The sequence below is a fragment of the Pagrus major genome, chromosome 8, assembly GCF_040436345.1.
Source record: "Pagrus major chromosome 8, Pma_NU_1.0".
Lineage (NCBI taxonomy): Eukaryota > Metazoa > Chordata > Actinopteri > Spariformes > Sparidae > Pagrus > Pagrus major.
Genome location: NC_133222.1, coordinates 16,185,536 through 16,207,788, shown reverse-complemented (window position 1 = coordinate 16,207,788; position 22,253 = coordinate 16,185,536). Strand labels below are relative to the sequence as shown.

Genomic DNA, 22,253 nt, shown 5'->3' with positions numbered 1-22,253 from the left:
AGACAGGAGGGGGGCTGGACCCACCACAGCATGCCAGCAGATACTGCGGGCTCCGCAGGAAAACACTGCTCAATACACCTGCAAAGATAGACAGGGACAGTCAGTTCTGGTCGTGTAGTAACTAGGTGAGACAGGTTTGATCCACGAGAGACTATACCTGGAGTCCTGCCTTGTCCAATTACTTACAGTTGTTTCCTTTTTACTTTGATTTTTACAAGCTTGCTGCGCTTTAGGTGATGCATGTAGATGGAACATTTTCTATTTGATATTTCGATGTTTTAGCAGTTACATTTCATTTGAAAACTACCAATATAAGATAGATTTACTAATTCAGTTTGAAAATGAATTGCTTCAGTCATAATTCAGACATAATCCCAATTCCACATGATTGTTATTTTTGCACGTTTATAGTAATTTAATTTTAAATGTTTAATTTGTCTTATCTTTCTTTTCAGTCAGTTATTTTCCATCAAGACTCATATCAAGGATTTATCTTTTTAATGAAATTTAAAAGTTTTAAAATATTATTCGTTATTGATTTTCCTTTATAAATGATTTGTTTTAATTTTCTGTATTTTGTAAGTACCCAAACATTTCAAAAATTATATTTCACAGAATTCTTACTTAGGTTAGTTTGACTGCCCCATTGAGCATATACATGACTAACACAGACTTATATTAACATTTGAAAAATATCGTTAATTAAGTTATAAAAGAGGTAGTGGAAAAATACAGTGATATACTTGCAAAAAGCAACGCAGGGACATTTTAATGGTTGACCAGCTTTCTTTCTTTTAAGTCATATACATATGACATGTCAGTGTGTAGAGTATATGAACCTTACAAAGATACATATAATATACAATGTCATATATGTAATTTCAGACAGATGTACGTATATAATCAACCTAAGTTAAACTTTAGATCTGTGACAAAAACTCTACAAATTAAACAATATTCATTCTTGACATTAATCTAACAGGTTGGAAAAAATTAATTGTTTGTGAGAGAGAGATAAAAAAGAAATTCCTGTCATCAAGACAAAGTGTAATTTACCACAACTTTACTCTTGACATAATATAGATATATTTTGTTTAAAAAGTCTGCTTGTTAAAAATCAGATCAGTTTACCTGAGTGTGGCAGAAGTTGTCCTCCTAAATTCTTCACCTGTTGGGGACTGTGGGCCTGGCTGTGGTAGGCTCCGTGTTCAGAGCCCCAGGTTCTCCTCGGACGTTCGCATGCTGCCAGTCTCAGGTGACCACCCACTGTCCCTTCTGGTCGGGCTGTAGGTGTCTGTGACTGCAGCAGATTGTCAATAAGAAAGCATTTTCCAGAGTTCCCGAAACCTGGTAAAGCAGGAGGAGAGCCAGCCATATTCCTCCTGGTGCAGCTCTGTACTGAGACCATCCTGTTCACACAGTGACCCGAACACTTGAGTTCCCTCTTCAGCAGTCACAGCTCAGTGACACTTACTTCTCCTTTAATCCCTTCTTGAGTGACCAGGCCAACTTCATTAAACTCCGAGCAAAACAAAAGTTTCCTGCTCTTCCTCTTTCGGCCCTGCACTTTGCTACAGGGCTGTGTCCTGATTGGCTGAGAGGCTCTAATGTGCTTCTCAATTCAGATAAGGCTGGGGTCCTTTCTAGAGTGGCAGAAGGTGGGTCTGGCTCATTCATTATGTCAACTAGCCTATTAAATGATAGACACCAGAGACAATGAACTGCTGGCCAAAGTTTAACATGCACCAAACAGTCTTCTCCAGTAGTAAATAGTTTTCTCTTTTCTCCAGCCTCCCATTGTGCCCCATACAAACCCCTCAGCAATTCATTCGCAATGTGCTCCTTTCTGTTTCATTTGAGAACATTTCTCAGTAAAGGTATTACTGATTGCAAAATCATTTAAAAACAGGTCACGTTGGTGTGAATAAATACGGGTATATACATTGTAAGATACGACATTTTCTCTTTAAAAAAATCATGAGAAAAAGCAAAAAGCTGATGAAGAGAAAGCGTTTTTCATTCCTTTCATAAAATATTTGTAAATTCAAGCCTGATTTCTTAATAAATTTGGTATTGATGTTGCATTTTTCAAGTTTTCTGTTTCCAATTATATGCAATGATAAAACGAATTCTCTTATTTGTTCTGTACATAAATTTCTTTGTACTGTTATTTTTAAATCTTTAAAATGAAACATTTATGTGGAGGCAAATGCACTTTAAATAATACTCACAGACTGACTGACTGACTGAGAAGCTCTTCTATAACATGACAGTTTTATAATTTCCCTCGCAGCCACATCTTTTATTTTGGAGGGGTTTAAGTCCTGGAAGTTTTTTGGTCATCGAGTGATCATATGTGGCTCCACAGGCAGCAGGCTGAACCACTTCAGTATTCATACAGTGCCAGTCTTCAGTGTCGTCGGGGCATATGCTGCATGTATGAGGGTCAGAACTGTAAAATAAAAATGGTCACACCAACACACACACAGACATGCATGTAGTGATGTTTTGGTACAAACACGACTAGTGAGAGGCTTGTGTAACCTTTCACACTGCAACTAATGATCCTCAACATCATAATAGAAAGTCCAACAAGAGGGGCGACAGACCCGGAGTTTAGGCACAGTAAACAGGCATATCCACACTGGTCGGGGGGTGAGGGAGGGTGGGTGGCAGGGAGCTCCGGTCTGCGCGTGTAGATACCTCATGCTGAGCATGGAAATTGGCCCAGACAGCTCAGCCTATTGTGCGATGGCCAGGGAGCCAAAGGTTGCTTGTAATCAAATTTGAGGTTTTATTCCTCAGACTGGTGGAGAAGGCATAGCGCTCTGTCACATGATGAGTGTTAGCTCGTCTGTGTGCACTATCTACCTTTGTGTAGTGAGGCTGTGTTAACATGCTCCACATAGGCCAGTGGCTGTGATAGTCCCCCAAGGCTTTTTGTTTGGTGGAGAGTCATTTGTTTATATGACACGGAGAGAAAACAGGAGGGAACCCCAGACTGTGCTCCAGAGCTCTTATTGACTGTATTTGTTTATACTTTGAAAGGACCCCGACTGTGTTGAGAGTATGTTTTATGTGATAACACTGAGAATGTTTGTTTAGTTCATTCATACACTTTTCTCACACTTGAAGCAGCCTTTTAGCAACAAATAAGAGTTTGTGGCAAAGTGTTTACGAGCACCTCAAAACTAACAACGCTCCTGAAAGCATCGTGTCTTCTTGTTAAACGGTGTATTTCTCTGAGTTCATTGATATTTTAGGTAGAACCAATCTCACACGACTTTATGCACTTTTTTAAAAGCCATCGCTAAGAGCGTATCATCATTAAGATTCACCACTTCGTAATTAGCCAGATTCCAATAGAGCTCTCCAGGAGAGGGAGGTATAATTAGGCTATTCTTAAACAGGAGGTCTTGGAAACACCCTGAAGCAAGTTCATGTGAATTTATTTGATGTCCATCTCTTTTTAGAAATGGAGGGAAAAAAACAGGGGTCCCTTCATTCAGAATCCTCACAATGGCCCTGTTGAAAGCTAGCACTCTGCAGACCGGCTGAGATCCCTTTTCTCTCCTTTTTAACCCCACTAAAGCTCTTAAAAAGATACCGGCCCATTGCACACGCAATTGATATTCCACCACTCGAACTTAATATCGTGAATGGAGGGCCAAGCTCTATGAATCAAGAAGACAATGCGCTTAGCTTAGCAGCAAACTGGCACTTTGTGTGCGGTGTCTGTGCCCCAGAGGAGGAAGTTTCTAATGTGAGCCTCACAATTGTGTGTCTATAGAGTTCTAATGAGCTTCTGTATGCTGAGTGAATGGCTGTGGGCCATTCACCATGAGGGCCCAATGAGCCAGCTCACTGCACACAATCACAATAGGATCCAGGGGGAATGGGAGTGGCTGAGTAAAGCAACTGCACTGCATGGACAGTCTATAAAAGATCAACATAACCATGTTTCGATTAAGAGTTCCTCCTTAAACCGGCAACATTTATAATCACGTCTTTTTATTTCAGTTTTAGCCCTCCGTCCATGCTGTGCTGCCGTTTTTCTCACCCAAGAAGGGAGCCTTTCTGTTACGGTATCCAGCGTGGATAAATGTTAAAATGCCAGCTTCATTTTCAAGTGTGTGTGGAGAAAATTGAGCTTTTGCAAGGCAATGACGTAAGCCCTGTCGAGTCACACTGTGGGTGGGAGGGGGTCATGCAGTCGTAAAGTGTAGAAAAAAAACATGAAAGCACACAACCATATGGCCTTTGAAGCATTTAAAGCCAAGCTCAACAGTGATGGGATTTTTAAGGGAAGTATGGAGCAAAGTATTTGATTGATATCTTAAGAGTCACAATTGTGTCTGCCTTGTTGGTGCCCTTGGACAAAAAAACAACAACAAAAAAACCAAACAACAAAGATTAATTTTGCTACATGCATACACAGGCATTAAACTGGGTACCTCTTATTTATCTTTTGTTACTTTAGATTTCAGGGACAAGCCTACTTGACATTTGGAAAGCACACAAAGACGTATAACCTAATGAAAGGGCCACAAAAACAGCAATATCAAGGGACTCATGTTTCTCCTTTTTCTTTACATTGACACTAATTTAGAAAGCGAAACAATATTGGTTCCCCTTTACTGTCTGTTGCCACATGTCACAAGTGGTGTTAGATATGTAATGGACAAAGCAACTCTAATATCCAATATTATGATATCATAACCTGTGGACGTCTATCTCTTTTTATCCTCTCAGCCTTTATCTTGTCCCTGCAGTAACTTGGTGTTGCCCATATCTCAGGTCATCAAGCATTTAGCCCTGGGATGGTCCAAGAGTGACACTGTCTGTTGTTCCTCAGTACTGCTACACACCGATACGGTCACTGCAGTCCACTACCATGCACACAAGATGGCACTGAGAGAATGAGAACTGTCTGTATTTCAGTGGAGTGAATGCAAGGAAAAAACTTTCTAGCTTTTGGATTATATACATTGTTGGAATTGGATTGTATTTTTTTCCCCTGGCACTTATTTTAATCATTTTAATGCAGTTCTTTGTATCGCTTATCAGAAAAGGAACATCAAATGCCTGAAAAATGCAATTGAGCACAAACCTGAATATGAGTGGTGGCTGTGCTGTGACATGCAGTTGTTGAATGTGGAGAGTCTCTGCTGTCACCGCCTCCCTTCTCTTTACATTTAAATTGATCATAAAATGCCAATGTGCTGTGACTGAATATTAAACACATTATTACGCAGACAGATGTAATGAATCATCAGAGCGTACTGTTTTTAATATGACTCATGAATGGCAGATTTGAAAGACGGTCGAGGTCAATATGAGATGGAATTATGCAACAGCTGAATCCCAGGAGAGCCCTGTGGGGAGAACAGGGACAGTTTTGCTGCACTTCATCCGAGTCTTGGCACAGCTTCAGCAAGCGATCTCCTTTTGTCTATGGGTTTGATATGTCTATATGGTGGTGTTATGGCCAAAGTGAATAAGCCCTTGAGAGCTTTGTACTGCATCACCCATCTGGATCTTTTAGAAATGAACAAAAGGACTTCTACTGTTCTGCTGCCCTTGCCTTGAGAGATTTGGGGAACGTGTCTGCACAGCAGGAGAGTAGGTGTGTGTTGGCACTGTGTGCGTTTATTACTTTTCATTCTTGGCTGGGCACACACTTTAATGACTCTTATTTTCCTGATGGCACTTGAGGAAATGACAACTTGTGGGCAATACAAAGTAATTACATTTCCTGTGTCTGCACCCAGAAGAAATCTAGTATTATAAATAATGAATAGAGGGTTGGAGGCCTTCTCACACAGCAGATGTGACACTTTGCCACTGCATGGGGAGCCATTGCCGGCCTTTGTTTTATGGACAATAGCCTCCCATTAGCTGCAGAGTGTGGAACCAAGAACAAGCATTGAGACAATAAAGGTGCTGTTTGTTGAAACACATCCGTTTAGCATGTTTCATAATTAAACAAAACATGTTATTGCCGTAAGTGAAACCTGTATCGAAGGGGAGGCAGATTGATATGACAAATAGGTTGGTGTTACTCTGAGGTCCTTAGAAAGGAGCTCAGCACCTCACGGGAACTGGAACCGTCCCTATAATCATATCTGCTGGCTTGCAATTGTTAGCCTACTTCAACAGACCGGCGCAGCCAAAAAAAGACTTTCCCAGCGATCCAGGGATTCGCTGGAGTTTGTTGTGGACTCGGGATTGTCTCTGAACAGGCCGTTATGAAAAGGCTTCGATTCATGTCCATCTGGCAGGACATTTATTAGCATTCAGGGGAAGTATAACTGTGTATCCTCCTCTTTAAAACAAACAAAAAAAAATCATCAGCAGCATGGCATGGCCGCTGATAAAACGGTTATGTTTCAACATGGTAATTGGTCCCATGGATGAAGAAGATGCAAGACGAATAAACAAACATTCAAAGCACAAAGCATCTGTGCTCTATAAAAAGACATTACAAGGCTGAGTCACACAGACAGCCAAGCACTCCATTATAATTCATTTTCATACCACCTGCCGAAATGCCAAACTTTACTGGATGACTTAACTAATTGAAAGAATGAAACTGGATGCTTACAGGAAGTCATAACTCTGATCATAGGGCAAGTCAAGCATTTATGGCGGTCTGGTAAATGTAGTGCTTTGAGACAGTTGGTATTTTCTCCATTGAACACCACCCTTCATATGAGGACAGAGAAGACAGATGGTTTGAAAGAAGAGTAAAGGAGGCCATCCATATCAAACTGGAACAAACGTTTGTCAATGGGGGGGGGGCTCCAACACCACCACTTATCTGCTGCTCATAATTACATCCTGACATTCCTTCCCAGGCAGTTTCATACCAATTTAAACTCAAATGCACGAGACTCTCGCGATTAGCATGTGACCTTGGCGATGTCTGTGACCTCATGTTAACATCGACGTGAACCCATCAAAGAGGTTTAAACGCTTGGGGACTCACCGCCTGTCAGTAGAACAGATGAAGCGTCTTGGATGAGTGCTGGAACGTCTTCAAGACGAAGAAACACTAATTCAGATGCCTGTAGTACTTCATGGCCACCTCATGACTTTTATAGTGGCCATGTAGCATCACAAGAATACAAAGTATGACAGAGAGAGAGAGATTTCAAACTCTTGCTGTGTTGTTTCTTATGAAGATTTCAAAGATACCACATACATGTAAGTGGTAATCTTGAACATTTCAGTCCTGGTTGATTTGGTGACACCCTTAGTTATTACTGGTAGCAGCACATGCGATTAGGGTTAGGGTGAATACTACAAGTCCCAGTCAAACAAACTAATGTCGCTTTAGTAATGAAGTCATTTAATAGTTGGCTTTTTTTTCATAATTCTCTGAGGAATCAAGATCTGATTTTATGCTGGTAGTAAATACTTCTGTGGGGCTGTCCAATTAAAAGCAGTGAACTAGGTAAAGTGGAAATCACTACTGCATCAAGCTGCAACTCGGCTGCCAAATGTAATGGTTTTAGGGAGCAAAGCAATATATTCAACTTCCCTGACAGTGCTTTTCAAATGTAGGAATGGCCTTCTGTCAATATAAGCATACACTGACAGACTGATTGATTTTTTTTTTATTTGTGTCCTGCACCCTATGGGTACATAGGTGATCAAAAAAACAATCAAAAACCTTTATATCTACCTTAAAGGAAAAGTTATTTATATTTTAAAAGAAGAGAATGCTGCAGCTCTGTTTCGACGTGAAGCTCCAGAAATGTTTTGTGGAGTGTGAAACTTCACCCGACTTTCCATCGGCATTGGAGGTTATTAGATATTGAGCGAATTTTAATTTTGGTGAACTTATCCTTTAATCGCCAGTTCTTAACAGAGCGCATAGGGACCTCTGCCCTCGCTGTGAATCAAATTTTAAATATGGTTGCGATTATGAATCTTTGATTTGAAGTCTCGGAGCTTTGGCCCTTTCTTAATCCCCTCCTTCCATTAGTTTCTTATTGATCTTGATTAGTTTTTATATAACAATGCAAATTGCTCCTGGAACTAAAATGCAAATCAGACAGAGAAAATACTGCAGCGACCTCGTCTTGACTGAGGATCATTGTGAGCTCTATCTCAGATCTTTTTGGTCAGCCTGTCCTCTCCTCTCTGGCAGCTGGACAAGGTGGTGCCACAGCCAAACCATTTCACATCTGTTTTGCAAGAGATGCCTTCCATCCAATGTCAGCTTCAACGGCCCACTTAGTAGTATATTTATGCCCCCCAAGAACCTCAGCCTCCGGCGGCATAAAATAAAATTGAGCCGCCTATTGAGTCATAAAGTTTTGAAAATGTTGAAAAACCAAGGTCAGGACACAATTACATTTTATTCTTCACAGACCCTTACACTATTTCTGCTGACACTGCCGATACTTTCCTTCCCTCTGTAAAGCTCACATTCTCATTAAAAACTAAACTGAGATATATGCTTGCTCTACAGTTCACATTGTTTCCTGAAACATATATTCTGTTTTCTCATAGTTTTCTCTCTATTAAGTACACCACAAACTCATAGTATTTAGCATTTTATTTTAATTCATCACTGTCTCTACAACCAACATAATGTCATCAGCATACTCCAAAATAAACTTTGTATGGTCAATCAGTATGCCTGGATCAGCATGCTTGAGTTTTTGGGCTAATTCGGTCAATTAACGTTAATCACACATTATCAGCATAACATTTTAGGTATAATGTATTATTTAAAAAATGTCTGGCCTCCATTGACACGAGTCATATATTATGAAGCTAACGCTTTTGGTGGGTTCAGTCAGCAATTCAAGGTAGTTAGACCTGGCAGTTACACGCTGTAACTATCTGGTGGTCTTTATGTAATAATGGTTTGTGTCGTAAGCTAACAGGAGATCCGGGAGAAAAAAAAAGTGGAATCTGTATGATAAGGTATGATTTAGCTGTTAGCCTAGCCATTTTAAAGATATTCTTCTTCGACCTCTGACAAACAATTGGGTCATAAATTCTGCCAAAGTTCAAACAGTTGTGGTAATTTCACACAAGATTTCATTACAAGATTTAAATCATCAGATGATATTTGTGTGGTTGTTTTCTAATGCTTCTGTCAATCAAACCAAACCGTTTTAAAGAGTGTGACACAGATGTTTTGACTCGCCTACCTCATGTTATTGATTACACATTTAATTTGTTAACTTAAGATCAAGCCATGAACATATAGTTATATGTTGTATAACCCTTTATTAGGTTAGGGTTACAACCCTATATGTAACCCTAACCCTAACCCTCTGGAAAGAATGATGTAATCTGGTACTTATCATAACTAAATAGAAACTATTATTTTCAGTTAGTTGAATTAGACCTACATATCGGAGTTTAATGGACATTTTTGGTTTCCTAAGGAATTTCCGTAAATGAGCTACTTACATTAAAGGTGCACTATGTAGTTTTAGGGAATACTTTTTAAACAGAAGAGAAAGATCTTCATTGGCTGATTTATTTTTTTATGCCTAAACAAACTAAATAAACAAACTCTTCATGTTCATGACTGAATAAACAAACTGACCTTAAAGGACAACTCAGTGTCATACTGTTTTAATTTGTTTATATGTGGCGGACCCTGCCACCTTTCTAGCTTCAAACAGTGTTCTGGGGACTTTATTTTCCTCTGAGAACAGCTTGTTTATCAACTTATGGTAAATATACATATGTCTGAGTTTGTATTATTACCTCATAAATATTGTAAATATTAGATATTAGAAGCTTATTTTTTCATATGTTAGATAACATGCTTACCTTTAGACGGCCAGCACACTTTACATGCTCTACCTACTAGTTGTTCACTACTACACTACTCAAAATGACTTCACCATCAGGGATGTAGTTGGACTAGTCTTCTTTTCCTTTTTTTTTGACAGCAGGCGTGGTTGCAATTAAATACGAGCAGCCTTTTCTTGGATTCATCAGAGCCACAAGGGGGCCTCATTGTCCCTCTTTCTCTCGCACACGGTCCTCGACAGGTTTTCCTCCTCCTCCTCCTCCTCCTCCTCCTCTCTCCTCCTCTCTCCTCCTCCAGCAGCTCTCCTCCTCTGTCTCACTCACGCTGCTGTAGGAGCGTCTGTTCAGCTGGTGAGGCAGCTCGCTCTCGCTTTGTGCGCCCTCCGTTCCCACCTGTGCCGCGGATGGTGCTGATGGAGCAGCCCTTGCGTTACATGGAATAATCCGCGCTCTGTTACGTTTTCCCTCCTCCTTCTATTCGGATTTAGCCCTTTTTTTTTTGTCTTTTCCTTTTTTCTTTTTTCTTCTTCTTTTTTGCATGATCGGGCATCCAAAGTTGTGATGATGCCTCCGCTCAGCATTTGGGATCGGTAATAAGCCTCCTGCGCGAGGGTGACACATCATTCGCATGTGACTGAACAACACTGTCTCTCGGAAGTGGACAAAACATGGACTAATTTTTTTACATATATACATTCACCATGGGATTATTACAGCTATTTCTGGTTCTCGGCATATTTTGCGCCTTCTCAGGTAGGAAACAGGGCTGTGATCACACAGTCACCATCTCTTGCAACATGTAGCATGTAGGATAACATACATTAAATGTTGTTTTGGATGACCTGCCATAAATCCTTCTCTTGAAATCATCAGACCTTCTTGATCTAGCAGCTTGCACACAGTACAGTAACCTCCCCTCTCTTCCCCCTGACACAGGCAGGATTGATTTTTTTTTTTACAGCATCACAGGTGTCCTTGCCTGCAAATAACAATGATAATCTTGTTTTTTTTGTGTGTTTGCATATTAGTTGTAGGTTTTGGGGTTGACCCTGCCCTGCGCATCAGCGTGTTTGATGAACTAACGCTGGGAGAAGGCTTTGATGGAGTTACTCAGGTCCAGGGCTTCCACAGCGAGTCTAGAGCTTTCCACTTCCAAGGTACAGTAACACAAACTCCTTGTGTTATCCTCCTCTATAGGTGGAAGATGAAGGCAGCCAAACTGCTTTTAATGAAGAGTGTCACAGTGCTTTTAATATTTTTTTGTTGTTTAACAACTTGTCAGACTAACAGGATGCAGCCCAGTAATCCACAGATAAGCTCCTCCACAGAGATGCCTGACGTGAAAATGTCAGATCATCTGATAATACTGCAGCCCATATGCCTCTGTATGATTCTCCCTGCCCGTATCACAGCCTTGTAAGAGACTTGTCAGCAGCATCGTACAGTGGATTTACAGTTTTTCCTCTATAACCGGACTCGGCTCGGGGGCCCTCAGACTGCCACCTGCCCGAACAAAAGGCAATGTGAGATCCCCGTAAAAAAGTGGGGTGAGCAGGGCGAGCAGAGGGGGAGAGATGGGTGGATCACACGAAGAATCATAGAAAGACTAAGCATAATCAGATTAGGCAGGGACAAAACCCCGTGTTCACGGAGACGCATGATGTGTCTGAATGGGCCCCTCGCTAGAATTTAGCCGTCCTCCGGAGTGTGTAAGCTGTCTGAAGACTTCCTGTAAGCCAAATATGAATGGGTGGAAGAGTGAGTCAGATGTCCATGTTGTCACTTGTGAGGCAGTGTGTAGGCTATATCTAAGGCATTCAGTCAATTGCTCAGTTGTCAAAGCTGCGTTCATGCTTGACTTTTGTATGCCCTGTTTTGCCACTGTTACATCTTTGTCATTTGATGTCAGGCACTCATTATGAGCTTGTTAACAGCCCCATCACAGGGATTGGAGATGTCTATCATAGCCCAGCCAAATGTAGCAGCAGAGGAAATTGCTTTTGGCTCCCAGATCAGTGGCAAAATCCAAAGACGTGGCAACATTCGAATTTTCACAAGGAGGATCTCGACACGGCTCACATAATGTACCAAAGTGACAGTGTTGTTTTGGGACAGAGAAACACCACAAATCATTTGTCGACATTTTTCCTCTTCCCTTCCTCCTCGCTGATATCTTCTAATCTCCCTGCACAGCCGCTGAGACAGCAGCACTTCTGCATGGAGCAGCAACTCAAGCATCTTTGTGAAGGCAGGCCATTTGATGTCCTCTGTGTAGACAACACTCAGAAGCGCTCTACCCAGGCAGGTAGCGAGAGGGAAGGGGAGAGAGACTACAAGAAAGTGTTGGAGAAAGAGAGAGAGAGAATGAGAGAAACAAAGACAGTTATAGAAAGAAGCTCCCACGGCTTTTGTCACGAAATGAAAAACACGACTGTTCCGCAACTGGCACCGCTCCGTCATTTCGCTCGTATTTCTCTGCATTACCTTTGCTAAGTACATTCAGTTACCCAGGCGGAGAAGGAGGCGGCGTGTTATTTATGGCAGAGCTCGCCTCCATTCTTCATTTGGGATGTCTATGTTAAGTCAATGATGTTGGGAGAGGGGGAAGCAGGGAGAGGCGTACCGGCAAAGCAGACCTGGGCCTCTGCTTGTTTGTCACCATAAATAGACGGGGAGAGACGCATATTGTAGAGATGGAGAAAAAGATAGTGAGAAAGAAGCTGAGATGGAAAGAAAGGAGAGAGAGGGAGGGACAGAATCAGGGAGCAGAGCTGTCTGCCAGCTGTTTGATAGACTGTGCTGATTCCACATGTACGGATGCTTGGCTGGCTGGGACCAGCAGACAGGCCCACGGTGACATTCCGACGCTCATTAGATAGCAGGCAGAACATATCCATGGCTGTCCCCTCCGCTGCCTGCCTGCCTGCCCGAAGGGAAGGCTGTTATCTCTGGGTGCTGGGTGGAGGCAGGAGGAGGGGTGGCTGCTGAGAGCTGAAAGAGAGGGAGCAGGATAATTCACAGTATAGAAATGTATATATGTGCATGTGTGTGGAGAAGCAATTGCTATGTCTTTGTATCTCTGCCTACCTAAGTATGTTCTTTTTGTGTGTGTGTCTGAGAAAGAGGAGAGCAGTGAGGAGTGGGGGGATTGCTGTTTAGCGCACCCCTGCTGATGCGTTTGAAGGTAGCTGTCAGCGCTACATTGCATGGCATTAGAGGAGGTGGACCTCGGGGATGGGTATAATAGAGAGGGAGAAAACCCCCCAGGCTAGGCTCCTCTCATGTCCTGATGCCAGGTGATACACAGCCACGCCACAAAATCATCACATCATTAGCACTCCCCCCACAGTTTTTAATATCTCAGCACCCAGATATCTGTCTGTCTCTATATAAACAAGCACAGGGGCCACACCCAGAAGCACTCCCTTCCCCCCACACACATACACCCACACTCTCTCCCTCCCCGGCTACAAGCGTATGGACCGAACTCATTCGAAGTGCAAACAACACAATTGCTAGAAGCATCCTTTCAGCTGCAGCGCAAGACTCCCCTGTAATTGTATCTCTGTGTGTGTATGTGTGTGTGTGTTTGTGTGTGAGAGAGAGAATCCTGTCTGTCTCAGAAGCATGTTCTCGCTCAGACTGTTTGAACACTGCCAGCGAGGTGTTTCAGTGTATGTTGTGGTGATTATGTCCCTGACTGCAGCGACACTGAAGTGTAACAGGATGGAAGAGACTCATTTATAATATAGCAACATGATGTGTGTGTGTGTGTGTGTGTGTGTGAAGGAGGGAGGAAGACAGAGGGACTGTGTGTGAAAGTGAGTTTGTTTTCCTGCATTAATGTGTGTGTAACAGATAGAAGTGTTTGAATAGGAGTGACAATTATGTGTTCCCACTGTTGAGGCTACTCTTGCCAGCTGCTAGTACATCGGTGCTGCTTCTATACACAGTATATGATAAACTGAAGTGCTGGGCTTTTGGGAGGATGCAATGCAATGAATGGGAGGGCAGTTTTTCATTGTAGAGCCCACATTCAAGTGTCTATGTAGGAAAAACAGCTTCTGTACTCGGCTGAATTGTAATGAGCAGGTATCAATGAGGTAATTAACGCTGACAAAAGAAGCTAGCGTAGCATTCATGCTAAACTTCTGTGCGCTCTTTATGCTGCTGAATAAGAGCCACCACAACAAATGGAACTCCTACGCTTCCTATGTTTAGTGTGTTGTTTGCCGTTTGTCTCTTTGCAGTTCCTGTTGCACAATGCACCGCAAAAACACTGCAAAAAATAGAAAGAAGCAAACTATAATCTAATGTACAGAAATGTGCAAATATCATACAAATGATTACATGCGTACAAACTCTGCCAATGGGGTGAAATGTCAATTTAAAATATTTAAAAAAAAATAAAAATAAAAACTAGCATAACAGTCTAACCCTAAAGATATAATAAGTAACATTTCGGTATTAATAATATCTAAAAATTACTAGACCTTTGTTATGTAATTTGTTGAGTTGTGTACCTGTATTATCTCAAATGTTTTAAACAATATTAAAAACCAGAGAAATCCCTGTACACGCACATTTTGTTATTTTGTAAAACAAAACAAAATGACTGAAATGCCTCATGGTTATCATTATGCTCATTAATTTAGTTAAGCATATTTTAGCTTTTTCACATTTCTTTATTTATAAGAAATTGGTAACTCATGTATTAATAGGAAAAGTATAGCGAACGTTGTGTATGTTAAAAAATTTTTATAAATGAATATGTGAAAATTTTAATTAAGTTTTAGATCGGAGATGGGTTTTTTAGATTTTTATCTATGTTCAACCTTTTTCTAATGTAGACAGTTTATGTTATTTTCCTCTCTGTCTGGGCCTCCTAGTGGAAAGGAGGAAAGGAAGCCCGAGGCATTTTCCTAGAACGCCTGTGCCCATAATCACGTTACCTGCATCGTTTGTTTTGTTTTGATTGAGAGACCTCGACTGTCAGAAATGACATACTTGATTAAAAACACTTTAAAAGCCTTTAAAAAATTGGGTGACTTGTAAGAGAAAGAAATACAAAAGATTGGTCAAAATCAGAGCAGCAAAGGCCAAGATATTCTGAATCCAACATGTCGAGATCAAAAACAGCTGTAATACCTTCCCACAGTGCTGCTTGATGGTGGTGTTACACCCCGTCTTCATGGAGAAGCTCAAAGCTTTCAATTTCAGTTATATTCTCCAAACCCAGGCTAAGATAAAGCTGGCGACCTCACTCAGGTTATTTTCCTTAAAGCAGGTGGCATTGTACTCTCCATGGCAAGCCAACTGACTTTGACTTGTAAACTTAAAATTAAGCTTTTTTTGTTAGGTATAAGCAATTATACCTTTGAAATTGAAGCTAAAGGTACTCAAGTCAATTCAGATGAGTTAATTTGTTCAAACAGGAAAGATACAATATAATAACCTTCAAATTAGATATAAGGACCACAGCCCTTTTACATCCTGGTGTAAACTAAAGGATAGTTTAGCATTTTTTTAAAAGTTCATCTGAAAACGATACCGACATGCTAGTATATACATTTAAAGGTTTACCGAGTGCTGTAACTGTTCCTAGTATCCATACTGTCTGCAATGAGATCCCTTCCTGATGTGATTTTAAGGTAACAAATGGAAACAAAATCCACTTTCACACTGTAAAATCCACTCCAAAGTTTAGCTGAAACTCATATGAGGCTTCTGCATTCTGAATCAGATAAATCAGTTGTTTTTTTCCCCCAAAGTTACAGACTTTTAAGTCTGAAATTCCCTTTTTGTGCTGCCAAAGACAGTGCTTCCGTGCTGAGCTGCAGCAGCGGAATAGTAGCACAAAGTGGGAATTGTAAAGTGAGTGTAACTTTGGAAAATACCCAACAGATTTGTCTGCTAAAGCCTCGCTGAACTTTTTTGTACATAAGCAGGAATGTGAATTGTGTCCCCCATCTCTTACATTAAAATTGCTTTCAGAAGGGATCTCTTCGGGGACAATATGGACAGTAGGAGTGATTGCAGGAGTTGCTCAAATGTACTCATAGGTGTGCAAGCAATATATTGTAGCCATCTAGCCACATTTGCAAAGAGTTTTTGTCCATTTCTGGAACTTGAAATAATCGTAAAGCATGCAATTATTTTCAGCTGTTTCAGCAGAAGACTTTTAACAAGAGACACGGTATCTTTAAGTGTTTCTATGTAATCTTGTGGCAGATTTTTAACAAATTAACCAAACAAAATGTCCAGTTAATTAGTCAGCATAAACCCGTCCACACAGATTTGCTATCTAAACATAAGTTTTTCATGTTTCCTTCAATATGTGCTGTAGTTTTTATGTATTCTGGTGCATTGCCCAAAAAGTTACCGAACCTCTTCACACTGTTGACTGACATTATCCCCAACTCCCTGTGGTCAAAGTTTGTTTTGCTTTCCGCTCTCTGAGGCGAGCCTGATCCTGCGTTCCACACAGGAGCACCGGTGACCATGGAGGGAGAGATATATCTATCCCCCCTGAGGCAGTTATACAGTTGGGTGGCTGGAAGGCTGTCATTAGCTCTGTGTATGTGTGAATGTCAGACAGGCGGTCACTGGGGAGGTGATCTGAGAATTGGGGAGAAATTGCTGGCCAAAGCAGTCCTGGAGGTGCCCTTGGCTCGGTTTAGTATTTGTTCCAGGAGAGTGGAGACACAGTGGGGGGAGACGGTCCGTCGAATGCAGATTGACTAAGCGCGGTGGAATATTCAGGAGGTGTAACAGCCAGCATTTGGGGGTCGGTGTATGTATGTGAGTGTGTGTGTGTGTGTGTGTGTGTGTGTGTGTGTGTGTGTGTGTGTGTGTGTGTATGCGTTCATCTCTGTGTAAGCCCATGTTTCTGCATATCTTTGTGTTCATCCCAACGTTTGTTTGGAGCTGTGCGCTTGCAAAAAAATCTGCATTGTAGTGTCTGTGTGCGTCTGTCCAAAGGCTTCTACACCTGTTTGTGTATGTGCATGTGTTCACGCATGCATATGCTTGTGTGTTGACAGTAATGACGGGTTTGGAGTTTGCTGCCGGTGGAGAGTTTATCATTACTCTAATCCCTCTGGAGAGATATTCTCTTGCCTAACCCTCCCACATATATCCTTCTCCGCGCTCGGGCCGGCAGATAAAATGTGGTGTTTGAAATGTGCTCTGTCATTTTTCAAATAGAAAACATTATGCCATAAGAAAATAATACATTTCTACTTGGTTTAGCCTTGTGTTTTCTCCCCCCTTGATTGGATCACTGTGTTTATTCCGGCCCCCCCTTGGCTCTGTGTGTTTAGTGCATCTCAAGGCTCGCTCACTCTTAACTGGTCAAGAGATGGCTTATTTGCAAAACTGTTGAGGAGTTGTTGCGAAGACGTAGGAGGTGTTATCTTGTTCTGGCAATCCACTAGAGACCAAAGAATGAAAGTCCTCATTATTCCCGTATAAAAGTGCCTATGATCTTCTTATCTGATATAGGGCTGTGCAATTAATCGAATTTTGATCGTGATTTCGATTTTTGGGTCAAACGATCTCCAAACTAATATAATCGAATTGAAACGATTTATTTGGCATTTTTCGTTGTACAGTAAGCCTAGAGATTTTCTGAAAGAGATGCGCATGCGCAATTCAGTCCCTCCCAAAAGCATTCAACGTGGCCCTGCTGACTGGCACTCACTCAAGTTACGTTTTTCTCGAAATTACATAATTACATAATCGCCATCAGTAAACAGGACGCTGTCTGACTCTGTCACTCGTGGGGAGGGATGCTGTCTTCTGGGGGAAAGTTCACCAAGTCTCGGTCGGGAGGGCTGAATCACCGCGACAAACACTTGGTGAGTTTAAGGTTTTTGCCGGGGACAGACGCTGTTTTTCGGGCAGAAATGTGACGAAGAGTCGGTCGGACAGACACTTCACGTATAACTGTGGTATTTTTTTCCTCATATAAGTTGCCAAAGACACGACCAGTTACTACGATACTGTTGTTTGGTCCTGTAACGTTGCTTTGTGGGACATTTCTCTATTTTGTTGAGTGAAGGACCTGTTCAGTTATCAGACAGTGAACACCATCAGATCGACACGCCCCCGCTCCGCGCCACCGGCTTATCCGTTCACACTGGTTCAGTTCGCCAATACTGCGCGTCAGACACCAATCTCAGACACACTGTATAATGCGATTCCTTAACCGTCAAATTCGGACAGGCACAAGAAAATAACAGCTGCCATTGGATACTTTATAGCTAAAGATATGCACCCAATCGTTTGTCTTATTTGATTTTCTAAGTATATTTATTTTATTCATTATAAGTTTTATAGAAATTGCAGAACAGTTGGATACATATTTGTACATTATTTTCGATTTGAACATTTTGTATTTTTCGATTTGAACATTTCCTGTATTTTTTTGAGAGAAATGCTGAATAAATGCATCATGTTTCCAAACTCAAAAATAATCGTTTAAACAATCGTGATTTCAATATTGACCAAAATAATCGTGATTATGATTTTTTCCATTATCGAGCAGCCCTAATCTGATATCAGTAATGCTGTTTTTAGTCACAATATTCCTCTGGGAAATAATTGAATTAGAAGTCAAACATGTAATTAACATAAAAATATACTTTCTCTTGTCCTTTGGAGTAAAAGGGCAAACTCTTTCGAGCACAAAAACGTCTATTCTAGATACAGGTAGAAATAAAAACAGTGTGAGAAAAGGATTGTGGCAAAGCTGGGTGTATCTGGACTCTCAAGCTATGCTGCAGGGCACCTGTTCTAAATGCTAAATGTGTGAGCAAGCGATTTGTGCAGTGCTGCCAATGTACCTCCATGAGAATGCAGTGCTGGGAGTGTGCAGGGATTACAGCTGTGTGGGTACAAGGGGTCAGACAAAATAAGACCACATTAGACATTTTAAGATTAGAAGTGAAGCTGAGGGATGGAAATCGGGGGCCTGAGTGTAACCATTAAAGCACAATGTACCCAGGAGATAAGATTAGGTTGTAGCCCAAAGCTGCGCTTCCTAGGGATGCTATTGAGCCAGAGGCTTTTGGAGATCTCTCGTCAGCTGATAAAACTCTGTATGTCTCAAAAACACAGTTTTCTCGCAATCAGCTGGCTCTCATATCCTGTAAACAGCCAGGATAGATGACAAGAGGCGTGTTATTGTGCTGAAAAATGTGCTGATTGGAATTTTAATGCGCTAGATCATCATTTTCAAGCTATTTTGTGTCAGTATCTCACATCAGAGTGGTCGTTAGGAGCAGGTGGCCGCCCCATCCAGGCGCCTGCCAATAGATAATCGACCAAAGGCCCCCTCAGCAGGGCCACATTGATTTGGCAGAAGGGAATACTGGCCCTATCATCATAGCACGAGCTCACCCACTGCACTTTCATGTATGTTTTTTTGGAACGCGGAGACGATACCCCTATAGCGGTCTTAATCTTCGTTTGAGTGCCTGTCGAGAGTGTTGAGATCATTGCGCTTTTCATACAGGCAGCTCTACACAGACCAATCTCATCACTCCATTTAAATGATGCCTCCACCCTCCAATCCCCCAAAGTCCCATTTGAAGCAGCCCCATTCCCCTCAAAGTATAAAGACTGGTGATGAGAGTCATCCACACATAGATCAAAGACCCATGGCTGCCGAGCTGTGGTGCAGCCCAGTGGTAGAGGCTCATTGGTCCTCACCATCCCCCCCTACCTCATCAGCCTTCTCACAGTATGGACCCCGCCCTGACACCTGCTCCCACTGTGCTCATTTTGCTCATGATTGAGATGTCAGCGCGCTCTCTGTTCAACACATGGCATGGCAATAGACTGACCGGCGCATATTGTCATAGACCTAAATCCTGTTGGCTTGAGCTCATCTTTGCTTCATAAGTGGAAAATGACTCACTGCGTGGAACATTTCATAAAAGCAAATTCAAAGTGACTCAGATAAAAGACTGTAGCTTTAATTACAATTCAGTAATGTGGATCAAAACAAAAATAATTTCTGAGATTATTGTCAACAGTGGTCATTTGGATTTGGTTATTAAGTGAAATCTGTTGATGGCAGCAGATTATTGCTAGGCAGAACTCCTGTTGCAGTCATTGGACCATCTGTGCCACCTCAGCCAATGACACAAGAATGATACAGCACTGCCAATGAAAAATGCATGACAATGTTCTGCTATGGTGAGCAACGGATCCAGTGAGAATATTTGTTTAGACAGATATGACTCGAAATATGTCTCTGGCGGGCTTAAAAGCCCACGTCAGGCTACATACAGCTAATACGGCTAGCGCGGTAAGCAAGTAGAAGGGAAAGATGAAAACAATGCTCATCTCAAAACGCTCTGAATGTATTCTAACCAATGGCAACACTGTGCATGCCAGTCTCCATCATGGCATTGCTTGCTGTTTCACATTGCATTGTGTTAATTGGCTACTCCCACCAGCTGGAAGTAATGTTAATACACTGAGGAAAAGCGCTTAAGTGTGCCAGGGCATCTTGCATGCATCCCATAGCTGGAAGTGAACTCTTTGATGTGATTGCTTCTGAGAAACGTCATCATTTATTGATGCTTCCATTAAAGTAGCATAGACGTCTGTGTAGAGTTGGAGAGGAGGGAGGGGGCACACTTGGTGAGAACAGGCGAGCTCACGAGCTAACTACATAGAAAATGCCCTCCCATCCGCACCACGACCATTAGCCTTTCACTTCTCCTCCCCAAATCCTTGGCTTCATATTTCTAGCACCACACCAAGCCAAGGAGATAAGGTTTCATCCTTTGGTTCCATTTTGATAACTGACACAAGCTAACAGTTCAGTACAGTATGTGGTAGCATTAAGTTCCCTAATTCTTTTAGTAAGTGGGTGACGTTTAGTTTTATTTGAGGTGAATGGCCCGACTTAATCTTGAAACCACTTAAGCTTCAAAGTGGCCAGCTAGTTTCCTGATGCCTTCATTTGGTAAACAGCCACATCATTTTTTTTTAAGAAGTCTTGTGGTTATATCTACATTTATCAAAACAGGTTTGAGATCAAAATGGTCAAGCAGCCTGCAAAATTGAGTGAAGTGGACAACATGTTCGACTTGCTTCTTCTTAAGGTTTAAATGAAGTGGGAAGCACATTTTTGAGACATCAAACATTCGCCAGAGCTGTAAACACATCCTTTTTTGGGTTTTGTTGTTGATTTTTCATTTATGAATTCAAATTCGTCAAGCGTTTATGTGAATGCATCAAATATTTACAGCATTTGGCCTGTGAAATCCCAACGGAATGTTCTCCAGTTCTGTACAGCAAGTTTTCCTGTTTAATATTTTGTATCTCTAAAATGTCAATACACACATTTATATATTTCATACACTACAGTAGATTTTAACATCATTTGGTTATAGTTTTCATTTAAGCTGTTGTTGGTGTTATTTTCTTATTAAAATACATGTAAAATAGCTCTATGTTCCTGACAGTAATCACAACAGTGTAAACTACCAGTTCCAATGCTCCTGGTGACGGCTTATACAACCAAACACACCGAGCGAAAGAAAAACACTTGAAAACGACGACAACACTTACAGGAGCTTTAACAGTATTACCATTGCTATATTCTTATTAGTGTTTTCATTCCAAAAATCAGAAAACAGTGACTTTAAGTATATTTTTGATCTGATTCCTTTACATAACTTCAATGTAAAAGGTTGTGTTTAACAAAAAGGTTTTCTATCATCCTGATTCAATGTGTATGAATTAGATAACTAGATGTGTGATTTCTTAGGGGAGACAGAATAACCGATTTGAAGTGCATTACTTTTATTTTACTTTTTTTTTGTTTTTGTTTTCGGGAATTAACAAAAATGTCAAAAAACATCCAATCTTGCAATGTTAAAAAAAAAAAAATAGAAAGAAATCCTGGATGTGTCCTTTTATCCGGATCTGCAACCAAAGTTAATGGGATCTATTCTGGGTGGAGACCCATCCTCCATTCAAGTTTCGTGGGAATCCGTTCAGTAGTGTAATCCTGCTGACAAACGAACCAACAAAAAACCAACGTACATGGATGAAAACATAACCTCCTTGGCGGAGGTAATTACACACTTTTAATCCACTTTAATGCGTGTAATGTGTTTAAGTATTGCATATTCATATACATCAGTAATCCCTTGACAATTCACAGCTGCAACTTTGGCTTTTCATTTGCGTCGGCCTGCCCTCAATATATTCAGCAAAAGTCCTTGTGAGATTAATAAAACATACATATTGAAGACACATTGTTAGTTCTAGTTTTTTTTATTTTCGCAAGGTTAATCTTTTGACAGATGTTGGAGAATCTCCATGAGCAACTGTCTTTTATAAGTCTGTGAGAATTAAGATGTAATGCAGGTTGTCTACTAATCACAGGGTTGGATGCTCCTGTCCACATCTCAAAGTGTCCTTTGGCATGACACTGAACCACA

At 41.2% G+C, this 22,253-nt stretch overlaps 1 protein-coding gene across 2 annotated transcripts in view; it reads left to right on the top strand.

The window, feature by feature from the left end:
- Positions 1 to 10,104: 10,104 nt before the first annotated feature.
- Positions 10,105 to 22,253, top strand: part of nell2a (neural EGFL like 2a) — an 87,222-nt gene continuing 75,073 nt past the window's right edge. Inside the window, exons 1-2 of one of the 2 annotated variants that reach the window (XM_073472447.1) lie at positions 10,105 to 10,539; positions 10,815 to 10,943. In XM_073472447.1, coding sequence (XP_073328548.1) covers positions 10,488 to 10,539; positions 10,815 to 10,943 — 181 coding nt within the window. In that variant the 5' untranslated portion in view covers positions 10,105 to 10,487. The remainder of the gene's footprint in view (positions 10,540 to 10,814; positions 10,944 to 22,253) is intronic. The other variant, XM_073472448.1, reaches the window with a different exon arrangement.